General features: G+C 39.9%; 1 protein-coding gene across 3 annotated transcripts in view; it reads right to left on the minus strand.

Moving 5' to 3' along the window:
- Positions 1-26,886, minus strand: part of Gdpd4 (glycerophosphodiester phosphodiesterase domain containing 4) — an 81,597-nt gene extending 54,711 nt beyond the window's left edge. The window contains exons 1-4 of one of the 3 annotated variants that reach the window (XM_059270922.1): positions 26,658-26,886; positions 12,336-12,535; positions 7,979-8,082; positions 1,635-1,728 (exon numbers count right to left, since the gene is read on the minus strand). In XM_059270922.1, coding sequence (XP_059126905.1) covers positions 1,635-1,728; positions 7,979-8,082; positions 12,336-12,524 — 387 coding nt within the window. In that variant the 5' untranslated portion in view covers positions 12,525-12,535; positions 26,658-26,886. Of the gene's footprint in view, positions 1-1,634; positions 1,729-7,442; positions 7,604-7,978; positions 8,084-12,335; positions 12,539-26,657 lie in introns of those variants that run through there. The other 2 variants (XM_059270914.1, XM_059270929.1) reach the window with 2 other exon arrangements.
- Positions 26,887-27,346: the final 460 nt, after the last annotated feature.

A 27,346-nucleotide genomic window follows, 5' to 3' on the forward strand; every position in this document is an offset into this window, starting at 1 on the left:
TGTTCTCTCAGTCCACAATGTTCCTTCACATTTCGGTCCCCCATGTCCAAACCCATGATCTATTCAAGATCCCAATCCCATGCTGCTATTTTGTGCGTGCGTGTGTGTGTGTGTGTGTGTGTGTGTGTGTGTGTGTGTACTTGTCAGTATGGATGTGTGCACATGTGGTCATGTGTATGCATGTATATACACATGCTCATGGACCACTTTTATCTTTGGATAAAGGTCTCTCACTGGACCTAAGCTTATTGCTTTAGCTAAGCTATCTGGTCAATGAGCTTCAGGGACTTGGCTCTCACTGCGCTGTCTCCACTGCAGCACTGGGTTTGATTCTGGAGATCTGAACTCAGGTCCATATGCTCACACAGCAGACACTTTCCTGACTGAGCTGTGTCCCCAGCCCTCCAATTCTACCCCTTCTAAGAAGTTTTATTTGATATTTTTGCTGGCAGTTAGCTCTTCCTTCTCAGAACCCCTGACAAGCTTCATTCAGGAATTGATAATGATAATTACAAAGTTCCATCTGTAGCAGTGACTTTCCGCTGTGATTCTAAACACCAAATGAAGAAGCAATCATAGCTTTATCTTACATCAATCTGTGATTACTTTTCATGGTCAATTTGATTTGATTTAGAATCACCATGGAAAGAGTTGTTACACAAAGGTCTAACTTAAGAAGGAAGATCCACTCTGAATGTGGGCAGCAACACTCCATGGGCTGAGGCCCCAGACTGAATAAAAAGGACAGCTGAGCTGAGGTGAGCATCTACCCTGGCTTCCTGACTGTGATTCAGTGGGACAGATGCCTCCTACATTTGCCTCTTGCCACCATTCCTTCTCTACCACAAAAGGCTACGTTCTCTCAAACCGTAACAAATAAACCTTCCCTCAAGTTGCATTTGTCGGGTATATTGTCCCAGCTATGAGAATGGAATGAACACATTACCTTTATCGAGAACTCGACATGAAGACAGAAACTACATGCTTTAGTTTTATTGATTTCTACATAATCAGTACTCATTACAATATTCTCATAATAATACATTTTTAGAAGAAAAACATTGCAATTGGCAACATATTCAAGGGCTGGACTCTTGTGTGTCAGAGAGGAAATCAGTGGAAACACAGAATTATGAAATCAAAGTAAGCACAAAGTTTTCAGCTAAAGTTATCTTTCTGTTAGTTTCTCCATTTCCATGGATCTTTCTGTCACATGTATTTTTCATGCAAAATGACTCTACCATGTCTGCAACAGAGACAGGGTCATACACAAATAATTTGCAACTGAGCTAAGTGAATAGCATTTGCATAGTAAAACTGGTTTAATGTATAAGTCCTAGACTGTGGGTGTAATGCTATGGGTGTTTAAATGATAATATTTAGTGAACCAATGGATAGAGTATGAAATGGGGGATATAAAAAAAGGGTGCTCTGTCACCCTCCCAAAGGGCCAACTTGATTAGACACATCCTCTAAACAGCATAAATCTCTTTCAGCCATTGCTTCTGCATAAAACCGAAGCAGTTAACTCTGACTCTACTAATATCAAAGACTCCAGATAGGTACAATAGCACAGGAGGGAGCAACCCATGAGGCTGCTCAAGAAACAAAAAATGAGAAGCATCATCACTCACCAAAAGCAAGGAAGTGTAGGCAGTCAGGATCCCAGCTGTACTCAACATAATAATGGACCACAAGAACCAGCGTTTTGTCCCTAGATAAACAACCCTGAAAAAAATGTTTCAATCCTTAAAATATAGTAGGAATCAGTAACAGTATCTACATTAAGGGTAGAGACAAAAACAGACTAAATGAGGCATTAAAAAATTGGAGGGACAAGAAGAGAAGCACTTTGTGAACAGATCTGTGAGTGCTTTGGGGATTTTTTTTATTTTAATTTTGTACTCTAAGCAACCAGCAATATTAATGTATCCTCTATAAGTGGAGAGATGTTATAAAGTTATTTATAATATATATCCAAATTTATATCATCTTCAATAAACAATGTGATGTGGAAATTCAGCACTATCAAAAAAAAAAAAAAAAAAAAAAAGAGAATCATCCCCTAAATTCATTACAACAGTATGACCACTCGTTTCTATCTCTCAAGCTCCTTGTTCAGGTACACATATGCCTTCTTACATAACTGCACTCATAACCACCATGTCAATTGCTCTTATGTGTATGAGAGCTATGTCCTAAGCATTCTGCTCCTAAAGTACCATCTGTGGGAAAACTACTTCTGTGACTCATTAGGGAGACAATGTTATATTTGTCTAGGCTTTCTATGTCAAAGAATCTATACTTCTCATTTTGAGAAAACAGAAATGACCTCCTTTCCACTCAGAACCTAGAGAAATACTTTAAAGAAATAAAATATATAGCATGAGCATATAATCACATTAAAAATAATAAAGGAAATGCTCATTTGGTAGGGTTTATAAGACACACCAAGAAGAAACAGACAAGTAACATTTATAGTAAGAAGCTTCTCAGGTAAAGATGCTATGAGGGAAGGGCACTCTGAAAAGGGGAGCTCAGGTAAGGAGGTGGGGATGTAGCTCAGTGGTAACTATATGTCCATCACATGAGGGCCTGGGTCTAATATACACTCTCAGAGGGTGGGTGGAGGTAAAAAATGGACCCAATGAAGCATTCAAAATAGATGAAACTGTGCCTAACAAAACACAATTAATAGAACAACCAGAAAAGATTCAGAAAAATATATCTAAGATCCATAACTGGTGAGATGACTCTGTGGGTAAAGGTGCTGGTCACCAGACATGAGTTTGACCCCTGGAACCCCTTTGGTGGAAGAAGAGAACTGATTTCTGCAGGCTGTCCTCTCACTTCCACACATGCACTGTGATACATGCACACACACACACACACATAAATAAATAAATATTTTTAAAAAGTTTTAAAAATTGATTTTCAGAGAAGATTTGGATTTACAGAACAAAAATAGCATCACTTAAGAAAAGACTACGCCCTGTAATTAAATAATCAAATAGACCTTGAAAAAAAGTTGAAATAAAAAGATCAAGCCAGGCGGTGGTGGCGCACGCCTTTAATCCCAGCACTTGGGAGGCAGAGCCAGGAGGATCTCTGTGAGTTCGAGGCCAGCTTGGTCTCCAAAGCGAGTTCCAGGAAAGGCGCAAAGCTACACAGAGAAACCCTGTCTCGAAAAACCAAAAAAAAAAAAAAAACCAAAAAAAAAAACCAAAAAAAAAAAGATCAAAGATGACCTTTGGTTTACATGAATAGTGGTTTACATGAAGCCAAATTATTACTCAAACAGTAATCAAATGCTGCTATTGACTGTTTCCAAGTGACAAAGAAAACTTAATTGATATTTAATGGGGTATCTTTCTTCATAATCATTTTGCTAATTATATTATTTATTTTTATTTCTTTTCAACACAAAAAGCTGTCTTTAAGGTATTTGATCACTTTTGAGTATCACTACCCACTTGACTGAGCAAGTGCAGGGGCTGCTCTCACACTAGACAAGTGCAGGAGATGCTCTCACACAGACAAGTGCAGGAGCTGCTCTCACACAGACAAGTGCAGGGGCTGCTCTCACACTAGACAAGTGCAGGAGATGCTCTCACACAGACAAGTGCAGGAGCTGCTCTCACACAGACAAGTGCAGGGGCTGCTCTCACACAGACAAGTGCAGGGGCTGCTCTCACACAGACAAGTGCAGGGGCTGCTCTTACACAGACAAGTGCAGGAGCTTCTCTCACACTAGACAAGTGCAGGGGCTGCTCTCACACTAGACAAGTGCAGGGGCTGCTCTCACATAGACAAGTGCAGGAGCTGCTCTCACACTAGACAAGTGCAGGGGCTGCTCTTACACAGACAAGTGCAGGGGCTGCTCTCATCTCTGCCATGGATGAACCAGAGGAAAGGCAGAACAGGGATCTTTCTCTCTCCCTCTTCTACCCCTTCTGTCTCTGTCATCTGTGCTCACTCTTCATGAAGGTGGTGGCAGGACAAAAGGAGGCAACATTTAGAATGAAGAGAAGCTTGCTTATGTGACTGCTTATACACAATGGAACCTGAAAAGGGAAGTCTCTCTTCTTGGCCACCACTTCTTCAAACTGGGACTACATCATGCTGACGACTGTGCAGTGGGCTCGTTCTACATGGATTGGCCCAATTTAAGCTGTTGCTTCCTACTTATGTTTTCTGAGAAGTTTTTGACTGCACTGGAGAGTTGCAGTCTGAGGAAAACATGAGTCTTCTTTTTGAAAATATTCTTTATATGTATTTATTTTGTGGGAGCGGGAGGTACATGTCACATCGTGCATGTGGCATTCCAAAGATAACCTGTGGGAGTCAGTTCTTTCCATACATTGTGTGGGATTCAGGGATCAAATTTATGTTGTCAGCCTTGGTGACAAGTACTTTACCTGTTGATCCATCTTGCCTGCCCCATATGAGTCTCTTAAATTAATCTGAATGACATTCTATATGCAGCCTCATTAAACACCAACCTTTCATCTAAAAATTTTGTACTCAAGTGAACATACCCCCCCACATATATACACAAACACCCATAAACATAATTTTAAAAAATAAATCTTTTTAAAATAAAAGATTGTACTTTCCTAGAACTGCTGTACTGCTGTAGGTATGTTCTGTGTAAATTCGTTCAAGGAAACAGAACCACTATGAGTGGTACAGAATAAAATGTATTATAGGGATTGTACCTCATGGTTATGGGAACACAGAGGGATCTGCATGGGAGATTGTTGCCCTGTATTTTCTGTTAGGTTTCACTTGAGTCACTATTAGTCAGACAGGCAGTCAGGAAGAAAACCATGAAATGAGAAGACTAAAAACAAACTAGAACTTCCTCAGATGTACCGGAACCCTTAAGAACAAATGCAAAGCCATGACTGACTCACCACCTCGAGCTTTGACAGCACTAGCAACCGAAAGAATCTTCACCACAAAGTTGTATAAAAACTCATACAACACTCAGACAAGTTATAGAAGGAGGTCTGGGCAAAGGTATGGGAGTGGCAGATCTCAGCATTCCCCATATCAACAAGGTATACAGATAGGTGCATATTAGTGATGCCAACCTTCGAAACAGAAAACTGGCTGTTGCCTCACACCTGCCTTCCAAACCATATGCCAATGACTTCTGAAACTGAAACTGTACAGTGAAGAGAAATTAAGGTACAGTTTAAACAAGCTGACAGTAGAAAGTCTCTACCGATAGCAAACTGCAAATTAAAGAAGCAAAGCAAGTTTAAAGCAGAAAGAAAACCACACATGCATATCATCGTAAAATTGTGGGAAGCAAAGAAAGAAAACTCTGAAAGCCAGACAGATTTTTCAAGGGCAGATGGAGTTCAAGAGACCATAGGCAGACAGCATACTTCTCAACATAGACAAAACAAGAGAGAGTAGGGCAACTGAATAACCGTGCTAAAAGAAAAACTGCAAATTAGGATTCTAAGCCTGTCTAAGATACCCTTCAAGGATAAAGATGAAACACAGCCATCTTCAAAAAAATAGGAACTTCCAGAAATAGTCCCCAGAAGATTCTTATTAAAGGAAATTCAAGGTGTATCACCATCATACAACTTTTGCTGTGCTTAGCTAAAGGACTTTGATCCCACTCAAAGGGTGGGGAAAAGCAAACAAAACAAAACAAAACAAAAACAAAAAAACAAAAAAAAACTGTGACTATTAGACATTTTACAGCCTTAGTCCTCTATAGATCTCAATGTCAGATATCTTAATATCCATACACAGACAGAACAATTGAAATACATGTGCTGAAGAATAATTCAGAACTATTCATAATAAAGATCGTGTAGAAACTGATAAAACTTGAACATGCTCAAAGCGTAAAAAGTACAAAGGAAAAAACATTTCTAACGAGAATATATTTTTTTAAAAAACTGCTTTGAAACACAATGACTCAAATTAAAACAAAACTACTCCATTAAGAAGACTTTTTTATGTCATCAAAACTGGGATATTTAATGCTGCCATTGGTAGCTTAAAACAGTTAACTGTCATTTACCTCTGCTGTAAGCGGAACTGGCCAAAACCTTTTGAGAAAGTACTTTAGCAAAAAACAGAACTGATTTTAAATGTTCATTCTTCTTAACTTAATGCCACTTGTATTAATCTATTCTGAGGAACAATAGTCAAAATATGAAGATATCACTGTATCATTATCTTATCAAGACATGAATATTAAAAATGTTCAGCCTAGCCCCAAACAAACAAGCAAACAAAAAGCCATGGCTGATTAGCCATGATGGCAGAGACTTGTAATCCCAGCACTTAGAAAGTGGGAAAGGAGACAATGAGGCCAGCCTGAACTTCATAGCAAGACTCTGTCCCTGCCCTACCACCCACCACATACAGAAAGCAAAGTTCATGCATCTTCATGCATATTTTGAAATCGTTTAAAGTAATTTTCAACATTAGTCTTAATAGTTTATTGAATATTTATGATTATTTTATGTAACAAGACAAAGCAAATTATAAAAATAGTATAAACCTAACGATATAAAATAAGCACAGGAAAAAGCTGGGTTGTGACTGTCACTTGAAAATGTGACTAGATATTTTCCAATTTTCTGCGTTTAAAAAATTATTACAGCCTAATCCCAGCACTCGGGAGGCAGAGCCAGGTGGATCTCTGCGAGTTCTAGGTCTGCCTGGTCTACAGAGAGATCCAGGACAGGCACCAAAACTACACAGAGAAACCCTGTCTTGAAAAACCAAGGGAAAAAAATTATTACAGTCTATTCATTGTGCAGATATGTTCTCATGTGTGAGGTCAGAGGACAGTTCGCAAGGAATCAGTCCTCTCTCTCCACCATGTGAGTCTCGGAGATCGAACTCAGACCATCAGGATCTGTGAGAGATGCCTTTATCCACTGAGCATCTCTCCAGCCCTAGTTTTTCTTTCTTTTTCTTTTTTTTTTTTTACATTTAAAATAACCAACTAGATTTAACTTTTATAAATAAAAATAAATTGCATTTCATCAAGGAGAAAAAAGGAAGCTGTAGCTAGAGTTTTCCTGCCTGGCCCACAGTCAGGACAAATCTCTTTCACCTGCCAGTCCCACAGCCACTCAGACTCGACCCAGTAAACACAGAGACTTATATTGGTTGCAAACTGTATGGCAGTGGCAGGCTTCTTGCTAACTGTTCTTACAGCTTAAATTAATCCATTTCTATAAATTTATACCTTGCCACATGGCTCGTGGCTTACAGGCATCTTCACATGCTGTTTCTCATCGTGGTGGCTGGCAGTGTCTCTCTTACTCAGCCTTCCACTTCCCAGCTTTATTCTCCTCCTTGCCCCGCCTATACTTCCTGCCTAGCCAATGGCCAATCAGTGTTTTATTGATTAATCAGCAGCACATTTGCCATACATCCCACAGCAGGAAGCCACATACCTAGACATGCAAACACCAAGTAATAGATAATGTTTACAACAATGTTGGAAGGCATTAGGCCAGAAAAGCTGAGCTGTCTGAGAGTGGTCGGGGAGTAGTTTAGCCATGAAAAGGAGCTGAGAAGGAATATGTGTCCTTCTGTTCAGAGTTCCAAGGGAGCCCTAAAGACAAAAGAAGGATGCAAAGGCTGTAGGAAAAGCAGAGAAAGCAGGGCTGAGGGCCATAAATCATGCAGAACAAGAAGTCTGGGCATCAGCAACCAGACAAAGAGACTCCAGAATAAAGATGACAGAGAACCCTTCTCTGAGAGCTGGGGATGTTGGAAGCACAGAGAAAGCTGCGAACACCATTTGGTCTGCAGTGTGTGACTTAGCACAGGTGGAAGGGAAGTGTAAGTTTGGATGCTGAACATTTGACTATTGCCCTAGAGTTACACCTCTTATCCACCATACTAAACCATCCACCCTACTAAGAACCCAAGTGACTACCCAACAAAGGAGCCCATATACCAATAGAAGTCCAGAAATTGAACTCACCAGTCAAAGCCGTTGTATTCATTGGAGGTTTCTGCCCACACGAACAGAAAAATCACAGACAAGACGAATGCAATTATCAGGCACAGATAAGAAAATTGCTCTTTCTGGAAAGAGAAAGAAATATAACTTAGCTCCATTTGTCCATATTATCTCAATAATTCTTATCTACATTTGTCAAAGGCCAGTATAGTTCTGGTGTTGGACATTACCCTCCCTAGGCTAGAATAATCTGAGGTTTTATAAGGAGTAGGAATAAAAAATAAGATTGCAAACATACATAGAAAGGGCATCCTGACAAGCTGAAGAGACCTTGTGGGCCCTGAGGCAGCAAACCACTACCAGGAATGCAGTTAGGTGATGAGCACAGGAGTTGACTCAGTCTTAGACACACTCCTACACAAAACCCGGGTGGACCTTTAAAAGCATGTTAGCAAACAATGTCTCTGCACTTCTTAAACCCTCCCAGAGCCTCCTCAGCTATTATATACCACCCCATCCAAAGAGCCTTCCGTAGCCCACAAGATGGTATAGGATTAGCCCTAACCCATCCCCCACCTCACATCTTCTCCCACTGACTTCCTTTCCGGAGGTCAGCCACACTAGCTGCTTTCTGTAACATATCAAATGTCATCCCTACTCTGAAGCCAGGTACTTATAGGTCTGCCTAGAGTGCATTTGTCCCAACACAAGGCTGGCTCTATCCATTTGGAGATAGAGCAAAAGACTTGTTTTTCATAGGTCTCTAACCACTCCCTTTTCCCAGTTTCTAACATATTTTTCTACTTTATCTTCAAAGATCTTATTATTATTTGAAAGCATTTCTTCATCTATTATTTATTGTATAACTTATCCCAGTGGAATTTAAGCTACTGGAGGCCAGAAGAAGACTTCAGCTGTCTTGGCTACTGTGATATATGTATCTGATAAGCTTAATATCTTTCTGCTAAATAAATCTGTTTCTATTCTTTTAATCTCATCACAACTCTGGCTTGACATTTTTCAAGGGTTCCTCTCTGTTTATAAGATAAAGCTCATTTTTTTAGTCTAATGTAAAGATGTTATAATTTCATCTAAATTTTGTTTTCTGATCCTAATTATTATTTATATAATGTCCCTAAATTCAGCATTGGAAATCTAATTTTCCTTAAACATACCATTGTGCTTTTCTGTATTTAGATTTTTGGTTAAACACACACACACACACACACACACACACACACACACACACACACACACTCAGAATCCTCTTCTATGTATTTATTTCTGTTTATCACTTTTCCAAATTGTAGCTGAAGAGTTTCTCTCCAGGTCCCGTCAAGCCCCCATAGTCGTGGGGTCCGTGGGTCTGGGCAAGACTGGAAAAAACTCCAGCTACACCAAATCAGTGACCCTAAGAACACTACAGTAATAATATCCATCAAGTAGTAACTGTGTATCATGCACAATTCAAAGTATATTCTACATAATATCTCTTCTATTCTCATAGCAACTCCCGTGGTGGGTTTTGCTGATAATATCTCCCTTATTCTAATAAGGATTCTGAAACACAGAGATATTAAGTGGTTTGCCTAAGCTCTTATAACAATGGGTCACTAATTTAGGGATGGTCAGTAGCAAAGCCATAAATTGAATCTAGTGGTCTTTCCCTTTATGTTATACTCCATCTGAGTAGAAAGGGGACTTGAAAATTATCTAGGGACTTTATTAATTCAATTCTTTAGCTACAGAGAGACTCTGGTATATTACATAACCATAAGTTACAGTTATAATTACAACTCATACATACTCCAAAGTTCTGGTTCAGTATTTTTACCATTATACTAGACTGCCCTAAATGCTACCCTTTTCAATACAGCTTCCCTTTATATTTTACTCCATATCCTTTGTAGATCTCAAGTGATTGTAACCTCATCCCCAAGTAATGAATAATCTGTCAGATCTACCCCTCTGTCTCCATACCTGCTTTCACCACTCTAATCCATCCACCCACAGCTCTTCTTTGGAGCACTGCCACTGTCTTCCCTTTGAACGCAGAGGCTTTCCTGCATTGGCCCTTCTCATATATCCTCCATACACTCAAATAACCATTCCAAAACATAGCCCAGGTCATATCATCAAATTAAAGTATCCCCCCTACTCTGGTGATAGAGATCAAATCCAGGGCTCCATACATGCTAAGCATATGCTCTACCACTGAGTCATATCCCCAGCCCTCTTCAGGTATTCTTTACTTCCTATATAACAGGGGTAAGTTATTAAAATCACATTATCTGACCCATTAATCTCCAACTTCGTTTCTCAGCACTTCTCTATTCATTTCTGCTCCCCCTAAAACAAACCTACCAATCCCGCACTCCTTGTGCACTTGGACTCCTCTACTATCATTTCCCATACCACCTCCAATTCTTTACCTAGCCAATTCTCAATCACCTTTCATGGTCTTTGGCCTCTCCCTGACTATATGCCAGTGTGTACACACATACACTTGTTGCTATGCTAGAATGTAAATGTATTTAACTTCCCCCAGCACAACATGAGTTCTTTGAGAGTAGCATACCTGAAGCACATTTGTGACTAGCATAAAAGCCAAATACCTGGGCATGAAAAATATAACCGACAGAAGAACATTCTTGATTACTCCAGGGAAGCCTCCCATTACCTACATTTTTTCACATATAACTACTCAAACCAGACATAAGAAATAAAAAATCCAGGACTGGAGATGTATGTAGCTCAGTGGTAGAGTACTTGCCTAGTATGTGCAAGGCCTTAGATTCACAAACATCAAAATCCCAAAGACAGACAGTTAGGTAGATACATACATACATATAAAATAAAATACAAGAACAAGAAATTAGAGATCTAATTAATGAAATTCTTAGACCTTAGCTGAACTATGTTTAACAATCAAGTGAAAGTGCATGACTTGTCCCTCTTTTCGCTGAAGTGTGCTCATCATTTGATCTCTTATACCATATTGCTAACCAGAGGGTTCCACGACATACCACTAAGAGAAACAAAGAGGCTTTTTGTTAGATTATGCTTCATGGGGGCTGGAGAGATGGCTCAGAGGTTAAGAGCACTGACTGCTCTTCCAGAGGTCCTGAGTTCAATTCCCAGCAACCACATGGTGGCTCACAACCACCTGTATCAAGATCTAGTGCCTTCTTCTGGCCTGCGGTCATACATGCTGTATACATAATAAATAAATAAATCTTTTTAAAGAAAAAAAAAGATTATGCTTCATGCTACCACCCACATTCACTAGAGCTCTATGTTAGTGAAAATCAAGGACTTACTTAGCCAGGAATAAAGAACATCCTGTTTCCTACTTATTAGGTTCCCTATCTCCCGCCCCACCCCTGCCACCAAGGAATATACTTTCCCCTTGGAAACTGACAGAGACTAGAAAATTAAAGATTTAGGGAGCTGGTGAGATCACTTAGTGAGTAAGGATGTCTGATGACCTCAGGTCAATCCCTGGAGCCTACATGGTGGAAGGACAAAACCAACTCCTGTAAGTTCTGATCACCACATTTTACACACACACACACACACACACACACACACACACACACACACACACAGAGAGAGAGAGAGAGAGAGAGAGAGAGAGAGAGAGAGAGAGAGAGAGAGAGAGAGGAATTTAAGATTCAGACAAGGATTGCTACTGATGAAAATTTTAAAATGAAAATTAAGGATTTGAGCATTCTTGTAATTTCCTATGAACATCTAGTTGCATCCAAGTCTTCAAAATTCAATAAATGTAAAAGTGAATGAAAGATGAACGAACAAATGAATGAATGAAAGAATGAATAACGTAACAAAAACAGCGTGAAAAAGAAAAAAGAAAGAAAATAAAATTGAGGGGCTGGCCAGGTGCATTGGCACATGGCTATAATCCCAGAACTTCAGAGGTGGAGACAGAAGGATCAGGAGTTCAAGGTCTGGCTCATTAATATAGTAAGTTCAAGGTCAGTCTGGGCTACAAGAGATCCTGCTTTAAAACACTGGGGAGCAGGGAAGGAAGCAAACAGGAAACAAACAAAAGGGCCTTCAGTGTGGCTCAGCATTGCAGCCCTTGCCTAGCATGCAAAAGATCCTCAGTTTATCTCCTGTAAAACAAAAGAAGGAAGAAGGGAAAGGGGGAAGAGGAGGAGGCAGGGAGGAAGAGGAAGACAGCAAGTATGTTTAACTCTGGCTCTAGACACAAGGACACTCTTGTCACAGTACTTTGACAGGAAAACTGGAGCTTAGTGCACCTGACTTGGAAATTCCAGTGAGTGCTCCGGTGCTTAGGGCCCCACCCACACCCACAGCTAAGAAAGTGCAGTCTAGCTCCTTTCCATCTCTGTACCCAGGAGCAGCAACAGGATCCAAGTTCAGCTGTCTCCCACTCTCTGTACTGCCAGTGGCAACTGTAGCAGCCAGTCAGGAAGGTGATGTAGCATTTGCGGTTGAAGCAGCGTTCTAGCCACTGACTGGGGTTCTCATCTGAGTTTCCTGTCTTCTTGTTCCCAGACTCAGCTAGGATGTCCTCATGCATGATTCACCGTTCTGCTGGAAGGACAAAGAAAATAATCAGAACCTAGTGTAGCCCCTGTTCATTTACTCTAGCCTGCCATCTACAGACAATTCTATCAATGAGAGACAGCTAAGAAAATTCATTTACAATCAAGGATGAAATGTGGGATTCCGAGAAGAGGAATAAAAACTGCATCCAAGCTTTCTGACTGACTTGCTGAACACTGCAGCCACTGCACCATCCTAGGTATAGCTCTCTTGCTTCTGAAGTGAGATCGCATTTCTATCCTAGGACACTAAAAGGTGCTCAAAGCAGCAAATTACATAGTATCTAACTGCAATGTTCTCTTGAAATAACCCAGAATGCTAAAGGCATAGGTGAATACATGAAAAATGCCATCTTCAACTAATATGTGATTCAAACCCCGCCTCTGCCCCTTTCCTTTCTTATTCTCTGTCTTAGTTGGAGTTAATATTGTTGTTATAACATACCATGACCTAAAGCAACTTGGGGAGGAAGGGGTTCGTTTCCATCACAGTTCCATATAACAGTTCATCACCAAAAGCAGTGAGGGCAGGAACTCAAACATGGCGAGAACCTGGAGGCAGGCCATGGAGGGATGATGCTTGCTGGCTTGCTCCTCATAGCTTGCTCAGCCTGCTTTCTTGTAGAACCCAGGACCACCAGCCCAGGGATGACACCACCCACAATGGGCTGGGCCCTCCCTCATCAACCACTAATTAAGAAAATGCCCTACGGGCTTGCCTATAACCCCATCTTATGGAAGTATCTTTCAATTGAGGTTCCCTCCTCTCAGATGACTTTAGCTTGTGTCAAGCTGGCATAAACCTATCCAGCACACTCTCTCTGTCTTAGTCACAGTGAGCTTCAACTGTGCATGGTAGAATATCAGCAACAGTTGAAAAAATACACTTTTGGTTTGGGTTTTGTTTTATTGAGACACTTTCTCTGTGTAACCCTGGCTGGCCTTGAACTCACAGATTCACCTGCATTTGCCTTCCAAATGCTGGGACAAAGGCATGGGCCACTACTGCCTAGCTGAAAAATACCATTTATTTTTTGGTTTTGCTAACAAAAACAGAGGTTATACAGTTAGAACAACGTATAAGCTGGGCATGGTGGTGCACACCTATAACCCAGCATCTATCTATTCAGGTTGAGGAGGAAGAAGGACTGCAAGACTGAAGCTGATGTGGACTACACAGTCAGATCATGTCTTAGAAATGAATCTGAAGAGAGAAAGAGCAACTGGGAAAGAAGGAGGGAGGGCGGGCATGTGGCTTCACAGGCATCTTACACTTTTCTGATCATCTTTCTCAACACAGAACTGCCTTCTCTGTCTAAAATGACTACTCAGCCTATAGTCATCACCCCAAACTCCAGCTAGCAGAAAACAGAAGAACAAAGGAGAGGACTCTGCCTTACTCTAAAGATTTTAGAGAAGCTAAACATGGTGTTTCACTCAGACATTTTCTTATTGGTAAGAAAAAGGGGAGCAGGCAGATGTTGAGGAAATAGCTACTAAATTTTCTCAGTGTATTATGATTGAGAATGCAGTTCTTGGGCTAGCAACATGGCTCAGCAGGTAAAGGCACCTGCCACCAAGCCAAGCACCTGAGTTTGATCCCCAGGATGCACATGGTAGGGGAACGCCAACACTCCCACACAGTTTTCTCTGACCACCACTCTTGTGCTGTGGCACATGTGCACACACACACACACACACACACACACACACACACACTACAAACAAAATGTAATTTAAAAAAGTTAAAAGTGTTGTTCTCATATTGAAAGGACTTTCAAATAACATAAAATTCGGGGTGGGGGAATAACACAAATATTTAAAAACAAACAAGAACAGTCATGAGGAAAACAAACAGAAAATAAGACATAATAATAATAATAGAACTCATTGTAAGATCTGATGCTAGGCAACAGCCTTGATTACTGAAACTTTCAGCCACGTTCCAATTGTTTTATGAATATCACTCTAGGCCTACACTGAAGAATCTCTAATCTAGGGGGCCTGGCAGTATGTCTCGGTGATTAAGACTTCTTGCTGCTTGTGGTGATATATTGTGTCCCCCAATATATTGTGCATCCTAATAAACTTATCTGGGATCAGAGGACAGAACAGCCACTAGATAGACATAGAGGCCAGAAAATGGTGGTACACACACCTTTAATCCCATCACTTGGGAGGCAGAGATCCATCTGGATCTCTGTGAGTTCAAAGTCACACTGTAAACAGTCAGGCATGGTGATTCATGCCTTTAATCCCAGGAAGTGATGGCAGGAAGCAGAAAGGTATATAAGGCATGAAAACCAGGAACTAGAGCTGGTTAAGCTTTTAGGCTTTTAGCAGCAGCTCAGCTGAGATTCATTCTGGATAAGGACTCAGAAGCTTCCAGTCTGAGGAAACATGATCAGCTGAGGAATTGACAAGGTGAGGTAGCTGTGGCTTGTTCTGTCTCTCTGATCTTCCAGCATTCACCCCAATACATGGCTTCAGGTTTGTTTTTATTAATAAGAACTTCTAACAATTCATGCTACAGCTGCTCTTCAAGAAGATCCAACTTCATTTCCAAGAACCCACACTGGGGAGGCTCACAACTACCCATAACTGCAACTCCAGGAGATCTGACATCCTCTTCTGGTTTCCGTCAGTACCTATACACATGCGTGTGTGCTTCAACACAAATGCGCGCGCGCGCGCGCACACACACACACACACACACACACACACATCTTTAAAAACAGACAAACAAACCAACAAAATCCCGGTCTGAACTTCTACTTTGATCAAAATGGAGTAGCAAGACTCATAGTGACCCTTCCACCTTAACTGACTAAAACCTAAGGAAATATATAAAATAATACTTTTCAGACATTATTAGAAAATAGTCAGTGATAATAAAGAATCCCTGAGGGAAAACAAAGGATGTATTATTAATTACCCATTTATAGTATGTATAGGATTATGAGGTCAAAGCACCAAGAAAGAAAATGGAGGTAGATGCTGGTAGCCTCCCAAAAATTAAGCAGACAAAAAAGAATCAGGAAGAAGAATGTGTTTAACTCCTGAGTCTACAATTGAATGCTGATAACTTCCCCTGAAAGAATGTAGATGATTAAAAGCAATGCAACCAACCACCTGACCCTAGATGCATAAGTCCCAAAGCAAAACAAAGAAACCTTAAAAATCAAAAACAATGCTGTAAGCATTGCAGCTCCTATGGAAATATATCCTGGCAGCCAGGAGCCAAGGAATACCACAGTCATTATAAGCATAGGAGCTTACAGCTCTGCTCCAGGAAAAGATTTCCCCAATGTAACAACTCTGCCCAGGCAGGGGAGGTTTCCTTAGCAAAGTTGTTACAATGTTCTTACAGCTCTGCTCCCCTAGGGAAAAGCTTCCCCAGCAAACAGGTAGGTTACAGTTCTGCTCTGCTCTGCTCTAGCGAAAATTGTTATAGCTGGGCTCAAAAATTGTTACAGCTGGGCTCCACTCGAGCAAAAATGTCACACCACAGAACGAACCTTACTCAAGAGATTTATTGGGAAGGAAGAATCTAGGAGGGTGGTTGCCTCTAGGGTGAGGAGAAGCACCAAACTGAACAGGGTACAGAGCTTATACAGGGTTTCTTGGAGGCCGAGCTTTCCAGGGTGGCTTGGGACTAATGGATTTTTGTGGTATGATTCTGGGGCAAGATCAGAGATTGGTGGGATTTCATGCTTAGGGGTTAGTGGGATTATGTACTTGGGGATCTCAAGGATTGGTGGGATTCTGCAGCCTGACTCTGGGGCAAACTCAGGGATTGGTGGGGTTTCAAAGCCTGGCCCTGGGGTCAAGTCAGAGTCAAGGTGTTTTCCTCCGGTCCAGGTCTCAGGTGTCAGGGGCAGGATGTGCTTTCCTTGGCCCTTTTAACCCTACAAGTGCAACTCCTCCAAAAATGAACAATTCACAAATTAATGGCCTCCAATGAGAGTGAATTAGACAAAATCTCAAATAATTAAAAAGAATGAATATAAGCATATTAAAAAAAACAAAGAAGACACAAATTTCTGAATGAATTCCTAGAGAACACAAACAAGTGAATGAAATAAGAAATTCAATATAGGATATGAAGGTGGAATCCAACAAAGACACAGAAATATTGAAGAAAACCAAACTGAAATAATGGAAATGAGAAACTCAATAGTTGAATAACAGTTCCATATGGGTCTGAGGAGACGGCATAGTGAGGAAGAGCAGTGCTCTGCAAGCAGGACTCAAGGAGCTGAGTCTGAATCCTCAGCACCATATAAAGAGCTAGGCGTGCTTGTGTGTGCTTGTAACTACAGCACTGGTGGGTATCTACCAAAAAAACGTGAACTTCAAGTTCAGTAAGAGATCCTGTCTTAAAGCAGTGAGTCTGAAAGTAATAGAATATATCTGGTGTCTTGCTCTGGCCTATGTGTGTGCATGCATGCACACCCCACATTCACATCCATGCAACACAAACACACTCCATGCAAAGTCTCACCAATGTAGTGGACGAAGGGGAAAACAGAATGTCAGAACTTGAAGACAATGTAGAGCAATTGGAGCATTCAGACAATGACCAAGATAAAGAAACTATAAACAGAGCGTTTGATATCTATAGAACACTACGGAAAAACCAAATCTGTGAATCATGAACACAAAGAAGGATACTTTCATGCTAAAAGCAGACAAAGCATTTTCATCAAAATTGCAGCATAAAATATCCCAAATCTAAGGGAAGAGACACCCATCTCGGTATAAAAAGAATTTGGAATACCAAAGAGACAAGAGCAGAGAAGAACCTCCTCAAATTACAGTTAAAATACTAAATAAACAGAGTAAAGACAGCATCTTAAACCTGCAATAGAGAAACACCAAGCCGGGTCTAAAGGTGTATTCATCATAACAACAGCAAACTTGTCAACAGTCAGGAGGGCTCAGAAGGAGGTATTTCAGGTTCTAAGGGACATCAACCGCCAGTTCAGACCACTATACCCAGCCAACTGTAATATCTGAAGGGAAAACAAAAACTTTCATGATAAAAAAAAAAAAAAAAAAAACCCACACAGGCTAAAGCAATTCATTACCATTAAGCCAGCTCTACAAAACGTACTTGAAGGAATCCTTCAGACTGAAAAGAAAGATAAATACACCCATGAGGACATAAGAAATCACAGTATAGTTAAGCAAATGAGGAACAGGAAAACATCAAACACTACAAGATCAATGAAGTAACAGAAATTAATACACACATTTCAACAATAACTCTGAGTATTAATGGCCTCAATTTCCTACTCAAAAGATAGACTAGCAGGTTGGATTAAAAAAAACAGGATCCATTTATTTGTTGACCTCACGAAATACACCTTGCCATTAAAAACAGATGAAATATTGGGATGAAAGAATAAAAAAATGTGTTCCTAGGACACAAGCAGCTGTCACTATCCTAATATTTGACAAAATAGATTTGAAACCTAAATTAATCAGAAGAGGTTAAAATTTTCACTGCTTAATCATTAAGAAAAGAATCCATTAAGAAGGCATTACAATTTTAAACATATATTAACCAAACACAGGCGCATCCAATGTTAGAAAATAAATACTACTAATTATAAAGACACATTAATCTCAAACACAATAATAGAGGGTGACTTTAATAACTTAGTCTCACCAATATAGATAATGTTGACAAAAAATAGATAAACATCTAATTAAATAGCATCATGGACCTAACATTCCAGCTAAACTGCAGAACACTCTATTCAAACACTTCAGAATGCACATTCTTCTAAGCAGCCCATGGAATATTTTCTAAAATAGTTAATATAATAGGTACAAATCAAAACATAACAAATATAGGAAAATTAAAATGATTTCTTATAGCTCATGTAACAGAAGAATTCTATAAAACAAAACTAGAAGTCCACATGAAGAAAAACCACAGAACATATACAAAGTCATGGATATTGCCAAATATACTACTGAATAACAAATGGGTCATTGAAAAAAAATCAAGAATAAAAATGTAAAAATCCCAAAATTGGATGAAAAATTACCTAGGACACAATGAAAGCAGTCCTAAGAGGCAAGTTTTTAGTGAAAAGTACTTAATAAAAAATTCAGAGATCTCAAATAAATAATGATGCACCTTAGGTAGGGCCTTGAACAAATAAAAACAAGCCAAACTCAAAATTAGTAGATGGAAAGACATAATTAAGATCAAGGTAGAGGGCTGGAGAGATGGCTCAGTGGTTAAGAGCACTGACTGTTCTTCCAGAAGACCCAGATTCAACTCCCAGCACCCACATGGCAGTTCACAACTGTCTGTAATTCCAGTGCCAGGGAACCCGACACCCATGGCAAAACACTAATGCACGCACACACACACACACACACACACACACACACACACACACACACACAAAAGATCAGGGTAGAAATTGATGAAAAGGAAAAAAATTAAATACACAAAATTAATAAAACAATTATGTTTTTAAAACAATATTGACAAACCCTTAGCCAAACTAACAAAAAGAAAACTCAATTTAATACACTTTGAGATACAACTAGAGACATTATAACAAATACCAAAAAAATTCAGAAACTCATTATGTAGATAACACCTTAAAAACTTACATTCTAGGGCCAGGCAATGGTGGTGCATGCCTTTAATCCCAGCACTTGGGAGGCAGGAGACAGGCAGATTTCTGTGAGTTTGATGCTAGCCTGGGCTACAGAGTGAGTTCCAGGAAAGGTTCCAAAGCTACACAGAAAAATCCTGTCTCAAAACAAACAAACAAACAAACAAAAAACTTACATTTGATTAAATTGGAAAATCTAGAAGAAATAGATCAATTTCCCAACACATATGGCCTACCCAAATTAAACAATATAAAAAATTTAAATCTATCTTAGTTAGGGTTTCTATTGCTGTGAGGAGACACCATGACTATGGTAACTCTTTTTTTTTTTTTTTTTAAGATTTATTTATTTATTATGTACACAGAAGAGGTGCCAGATCTCATTACAGATGGCTGTGAGCCACCATGTGGGTGCTGGGAATTGAACTCAGGACCTCTGGAAGAGCAGTCAGTGCTCTTAACCTCTGAGCCATCTCCCCAGCCCCGACTATGGTAACTCTTATAAAGAAAAACATTTAATTGAGGTGGCTTGCTTACAGGTCTGAGGTTCAGTCCATTATCATCATGGCAGGGAACAGGATGGTATGCAGGCAGACATGGTGCTGGAGAGGAGCTAAGAGTCCTACAACTAGAAGGCAATAGGAAGTAGACAGTCACACTGAATGAAGTTTGAGCAAAAGAGACCTCAAAGCCCACCCCTACAATAACACACTGCCTCCAACAAAGCCACACCTACTTCAACAAGGCCATACATCCTAATACTGCCACTCCCTTTGGGGGCCATTTTCTTTCAAACCACCACAAAATCTATTTATAAAAGGCAACAAAATTTAAGCATCAATAAAACAAAAAATTCTCCCAACTAAAAATATTCCACATCCAGATGAATTCATTTCTGAAATCTACCAGGCTTTTAAAGAAGAACTAAAACCAATGGTTCTCAAACTATTCATAGAGGAGAAAAGAAAGGATTGCTACCAAACTGTTTTTTTTTGTTTTGTTTTGTTTTGGTTTGGTTTTTTGGGTTTTTGTTTTTTTTGGTTTTTTGAGACAGGGTTTCTCTGTGTAGCTTTGCGCCTTTCCTGGAACTCGCTTTGTAGACCAGGCTGGCCTCGAACTCACAGAGATCCACCTGCCTCTGCCTCCCGAGTGCTGGGATTAAAGGCGTGTGCCACCAACGCCCGGCCCCAAACTGTTTTTTAAGTATACAACTTAAAAAAATTATAGATCAATCTCCCTCATGAAGAAAAATGAAAAAAATTCTCAACAAATTACTTACAAACTGAATTCAAGAATACATCAGACAGTTCATTAAGTACGATAAACTTGGCTTCATTCCAAGATGGAGGAATAGTGTAACATACACAAATCAACACACAAATGGACTCAAGGACAGAAATCACATGATCATCTCAAGAGATGAAGAATCCCTTCACAACAGAACCCATGAAGAGACTAGGAATAGAAAGACTATCTCAGCATAGTAAAGGCTTTATATAACAAACCCACAGCCAACATAATAGTAAACTCAGAAAAACTCAAAGCATTTCCACCAAGATCAGGAATAAAAAAAGAGAAGGAATAAAATGGATACAAGTAGAAAAACAATTAAAATACCCTTCTTTTCAGATGATGACTCTATCTATACATAAGAGACTATGAAGACTCTTGTGAAAAACGCTCTTAAAGCTGACAGACACTTGCAGCAAAGTGGCAAAATGCAAACTTCAACAGAAAGCAGTACCGTCCTACGAACCAATGACAAGCATGCTGAGAAAAGGAAAGAACTCTATTCAGAACAGCCTAGAAAATACCTTGGAGCAAACTTAACCCAGGAAGTGAAGACTGCTACAGCGAAAGCTTGGAAACACTAAAGAAGGAAACTGAGGAAGACACTGGAAGATGGAAAGACTTTCCATGCTCCTATATTGGGAGAATTAATATTGTGAAAAGTGTTGTCCTTCCCAAGGCAATCTACATATTCAATGAAAACCCTCCCTCAAAATCCCAACACTATTATTCACAGAGATTGAGACAATAATCTTAAGATTCCTATGGGAGCACAAAAGACCCCAGATAAACAAATCAATCTTGAGAAAAAAGAATCTTTCTCTTGTCCTATTATTCTAGTCAAGCACTATACCGAGTAGAATAGAGTGGACATCCTTGTCTCAAGGTAATCTATCTGATTTCAAGTTATACTACAGATCAGCTACAGTAATAAACCCAGCATAGTACTGACACACAAACAGTCACATCGACCTACAGAAGAGGATTGAGGACCCAGATCTGAGCCCACACAGCTACAGCCAACAAGATTTTGGCAAAGATGCTAAGAATGTACATTGAAAGGAAAGAGCCTCTTCATAAATGGGGATAGGAAAATAGGGTATCTACATGTAGAAGGATGGAGCTAAACACTTTTCTCTCACTCTGCAGGAAAATTAACTCTAAATCTTAATGTAAGGTCCAAAACTCTGAAACCGCTAAGAGGGAAAAGTACAAGATACAGGTATAGATAGGGGCTTTATGAATAGAACTCCAGTGCTAAGGAAATAAAGCCAGCAACCAACCTCAAATGGGACCTCATGAAGTTACATAGCTCTATACAGAAAAGGAAATAGTTAACTGAATTAAGAAATAACCTATAGAATAGGACAAAATCCTTGCCAGCTATATAATTAACAAAGAATTAATAGCCAGAATTAAAAAAAAAAAAACTTTTAAAAGAAAGAAAGAAAAGAAACAAGAAAACAACCTGACCCCCCCCCCCTCCAAAAAAAGGCTAAGGAACTAAACAGAGATCTCAAAAGAAGATATACAAAGGCCTAATAATTATTTTGTAAAAGTGTTCCACATCCTTATCTACCAGGGAAGTGGAATTTGAAATTCCATCTCACTCTAGTTAGAGTGGCTATCATCAAGAAATCAAACAACAACAATGTTCTTGAGGATGTCAAGAAAGGGAATCTTTATTCATTGTTTGGCAGAGCATAAACTGATGCAGTCACCATGAGAGTTAGTGAGCAGTTTCTTAAAAAACTAAAGAGAGAGCCGGGCAGTGGTGGTGCACGCCTATAATCCCAGCACTCAGGAGGCAGAGGCAGGTGGATCTCTGTGAATTCGAGGTCAGCCTGGGCTACAGAGTGAGTTTCAGGAAAGGCTCCAAAGCTACACAGAAAAACCCCGTCTCAAACAAACAAACAAACAAACAAACAAACAAACAAACAAAAACTAAAGAGAGAATTTCCATATTGACTCAGCTATATCAATCCTGGGCACATAGCCAAAGGACTCTATATATCCCACCACGGAGATACATTCATGTTTATTGCTGCCCTATTCACAGTAGTAAAGATCTAGAATCAACCTAGATGTCCATTAACTGATGGATGGATAATAAAAATGTGGTACATTTAAACAGATTCATAACCATTAACAAGATTAAAGCAGTAATCAAGTGTCTCCCCAACAAAGAAAAGTCCAGGACCAAGAGGATTCATCGCCAAATTCTACCAAATCGTTAAAGAAGAGCTGACACTCAAGTTTCTCAAGCTATTTTACAGAACAGAAAGGGAAGGAAGATCAAATATGATCTTAATTTATCCCAGGTTCTATGGTCTCAACACAATTCCAATTCCCACCAGGGCCTCTGTGGACTTTTTTGATAGAAAGCAATGTACTGATGTAAGATTTGTACAGAAAAACAAAGGGAATATAAGCCAAACTATATGTTTTGAGATTCAAACTGAGTTAAGACTTAAAGATAGAGTAACTATGATGTACAGAACCAGAGAAAAGGAAAACATGTGGGTTGATTAATCTTTGACAAAATATTAAGGTAATTCACTGGAGAGGGATAGTTAGGTTTTGGTTGGTTAACTTTTTTATGTTTTGGGTTTTCTTTATTTACCTTTCCTTTGTAAGCTGGAAACTTACACAGACAAAGGGAAGCTTCAAACTTGCTCTATAGCCAAGGATGGTACTGGCACATCTGCATAAAGCAGGCACTCTTCTATCTCAAAATCCTGCACATAATCCTATTTGCCATGTGCTTCCATGACAGGAGAGCACAGGACTTAGAGATTCTGAGGAGTAGGATGCAGGTATCTTTGGAGTACCAATAATTTAGACCACTATAGTCAATTTCTAGACTACTCAGTTTTTCTTCTTAAAGCCTGCGAATCCACAGAACTAACAGAACCCTCGGAGATGCTCTTGTTTCATAAGTTCATCCCCTGGCCACTTCCCCAGCTGGGTCCTCACCTAAGCACTCCAATAGCCTCCTAAACAATTACTCTATATTCACACTTGCCCTCCAAAATTTATTCTCTATTTCAAAGTAATCTTACTTCTTTGTTTTGCTTTATTCTTAAAAAAAACTTTTGAGATCATAATTACAACATTTCTCCTTTCCTTTCTTCCCTCCAAACCCTCCTATATACCCCTCTCTACTCTCTTCCAAATACATGGCCCCTTTCTTCACTGCTATTGCATATATATTTGCACACACACACACATATTCCTAAATATAACCTGCTCAGTTCATATAACGTTATTTGTATATGTATTTTCAGGGCTGACCATTTCACACTGGACAACCAATTGGTATGCCTTCTGAGACAGGGTCTTGCTACAAAGCCCAGGTTGGCCTCAAACTCTCAATGCTCTTGACTAAGAATTCTGAGTTGCTAAGATTATAGGCATGAGCCACCAGGCCCAACAAAAATGATATGTTTTGAATGTGTGCTTATTATATATAGTTATGATTCAATAAAGCTTTAAAAAAACAAATAAAGTAAGAAACTAGGAGCCCAGCATGGTGGTATACGCCTTTAATACAGGCACTCAGGAGGCAGAATCAAGTGACTCTGTATGTTTAAGGCCAGTCTGGTCTACAAAGCAAGTTCCAAGCCAGTCAAGGCTTCACAGAGAGACCTTGTTTTAAAACAAATAAAGAAACTAGAATTAAAAAAAAAAAAAATCAAGCCAAGTGGTGGTGGCTCATCCCTTTAATCCCAGCACTTGGAGGCAAAGGCAGGTTGATCTCTGTGAGTTTAAGGCCAGCCTGACCTACGGAGTGAGTTCCAGGACAGCCAGAGCTGTTACACAGAGAAACTCTGCCTTGAAAAAAATGAATGAATGAATGAGTAAAACAATCCAAAGGAAAGCCAGATTACAGTGAAGAACATGGACAACAGAAAACAAATAATATAATCTACCCTACTAAATGATCTTTCCCTCAAGCAGTAGCCAGATTTAAGCCTACAAATGTCAGTATTACTTTAAATGTAAATGTAGTGAATTCTTCCGTTTAAAAACAAGGCAAAGTTTGTTTAACTACAAATAGACAGCCAAGCACAAGTGTTTCGTTTGTTGAAACTGAATGGAAAAGAGGGCTGGGAATGTGATTCAGTGGTAGAGATGTGCAGGGCCAGAGGTTCAGTCTCGGCAACACACATACACACACACAAATAAAAATAAACCTTTCAAAGATGTGGACTCGACTGATGAAGAATTAGGGCCAAATGATACAGTCTACTCCACTAAAGATCAGCCAAGTAAATATGAGACAAAAAAAAAAAAAATTGGAGACAAAAAAGAACATAATGATGAAAAATAATTTAAAAATTGTTTTCAATTTACATGTACTTAATCACATAGTCTCCAAAAGAGAAATAAACATATCTATAGTCATGTTGAGTAGGAGGCGGAACATACCTATAAAGGACAGAATAAACAGACAATAACAAAAACGAAACAAAATTGTATGTGCGCCAGTCAGATGGCTCAGTGGGTAAAAGTTCTTGCCATGCAAGCCCGATGACCTGAGTTCATTCCTCAGAACCCATGGTGGAAGGAGGGGACTCTCAAAAGTTGTCCTCTGACCTCCATATACAAGCCATAGCAAATGTGCACCTGTAATCACACAATATTACGTATATACACATATACGCAGAAGGCATAATTTCTTAAAACTTGTATAGAGATGATTACAACAAACTAGTCTTAATTAACATTTATAGAACAATATATTCAGCTAAAAACGTAATTTATAAGAAAACTTGTTTTTAAAATTTTCAGTGATCACATGTAAAGTGACTATGTTGGAGTATAGCTAGGTAATAGAATACTTGCGTAACATTTGTGAAGTCCTGGGTTCAGTCCCCAGGACAGGAAAAAAATGAAGTTATATTAAGTCATGCAACAATGTATTTTTTTTCTAGAAGCCAGATTTAGTATATTTTAGTATCTTTTTCAACAATAAAAAACAAATGCAAACCCTGCATGCTAACACAGATGATGTATACAACCCTGGGGAGCAGTCAGTGAGGGGAACAGAGGCCACGGATGAAGGCTAAGCCTTGCAACGGGTAGAAGGATTGTTTTGTCCCCTTCATTGACACCTTTGCAAAGGGTGTGCACAATTGACAGCCATTTCAAGTTCCTTCTTCCTTTGATTTTTCTGTGCAGCTCCACTTCTTGCCTCTTGCATTCACCATATACATCAAGGAAGGTAAATCTCATTTAAAAAAAAAAAATCTTATTTCAAATGGCCTGTACCCTCAGATTGCTCTTTCGGAAATCAAAATGTTTTGTTTTGGTTTTTTAACAACAGAGAAATGTATCCATGAATCAGTAAGAAACAGATAACTAAGAATATTTTATATTTGGCAATTACATACATTTATAAAAAAAATCACGAGTCAACACACAATAATCACAATGGAAAGGAGAAACAAGTTAGTTGAGGAGACCACTGTGTGTGTGTATGCGTTTATATCTTGGTGTGACTAGTTGCAAATACTAGAAAATCTAATGGCAGACGTGAACAAAGGTTTTGTGATGGGAGAAGGGTAAACTGAACACTGAATAAAAAGAGCTTTTTACCCAGAATCATTACCACCAGCACTTCAACGCACCCACGGGTCCTCTGAGTTTATGCACTAGCCAGGGTAGTTGAATTCACATGAACCGCTAATACTTGGCAGGGGATCGACTAAGTTGTTGCCATCCCAGGCCTCTTGACTCACTCACTCCAACAGCCTGAAGAAATCTCCACTTAGATTTCTTACAGGTACTTCAAAATAAGTATGTGTAAAACTGAACCATGAATCACCCTCCCAGATCCTCCAGAAGTCCGTCCGGTCTCAGTCTAAAGGACAGCACCGTTCACCAGCTTGACTGAGCGGAACATCAGACTCCAGGGACTGAGAGCAGACCTTTCTCTTGCCATGACAACTAGAGATGACGAAGCATTGAAGGGCGGCATAGGAGTGTCATCCTCAGACAGAGAAACAAGCCTGCAAGGACTTCAAGGTGACATTCTGGGTAGCCAGCTTGGACACCCGTGGGCTGCAGAGCTTTGCAGAGCTTTGCAGAGCTTTGTGTCTGTCCCCTGACAGCTGTGGAGAGGAAACCCCTTCTTCCCTGGAGCTGTGGAAACACGGCGGGTAGGCTCACCTCCAGTGATGGGCAACCTGGGTCAGAGGCCCTCAGGACTGGCTGCGGGCTGTAACCCTCAGGTAACTTCCGGTTTTGGGTGATGTTTGGGAGTTCCACAGAGCTGGGTACTCCACTTACAGTGGCTTTACAGCCCCCAACGCAAATCTGGGTTTCACACCTGTGAAGACCAGCGTCCCTCAAGATGGAGGCCCCGCAAGGCAGAGCCGCTGACCTGAGGGTCACATGCGTGGGGGCGTGGCCACTCGCTGTGAGGGCGTGGTCACGCTCACACAGGGCTGATGCCTGGGAAAACCCAGTGAGGCCAGACCCCCAGCCTCAGGACCAAGCCCCGCGGTTGGTTTGTTGTTGTTGGGTGATGCTTGGGGTTAGAATTGATTTCCTCGGAGCAACATGGCTTTTGGTTGTGAGCCTAGCCTTTCAGGGCTGAGTACATCTCTCCAGCCCGGAGCAGCAAGTTTTAATTGTGCCTTCTAAGGTAAACGCTCTCTGATTTGTTATGATTGGTATAAAAATAAGCTTAGTTCTTATTGCTTGCTTAATTCATGGTAGCTAATTATTTTTGTAGTGAAATTATCCAGGTCGCCATTTAATTCTCTTATTGCCCCGTTAAAGGAAAACAAGCAAATCTGTTTCAAACATGACAATGGGCCATTTTACCTTTGGGTTGGTTCATTTTTTTATTTAAA

This window comes from Peromyscus eremicus, chromosome 1, assembly GCF_949786415.1.
Source record: "Peromyscus eremicus chromosome 1, PerEre_H2_v1, whole genome shotgun sequence".
Lineage (NCBI taxonomy): Eukaryota > Metazoa > Chordata > Mammalia > Rodentia > Cricetidae > Peromyscus > Peromyscus eremicus.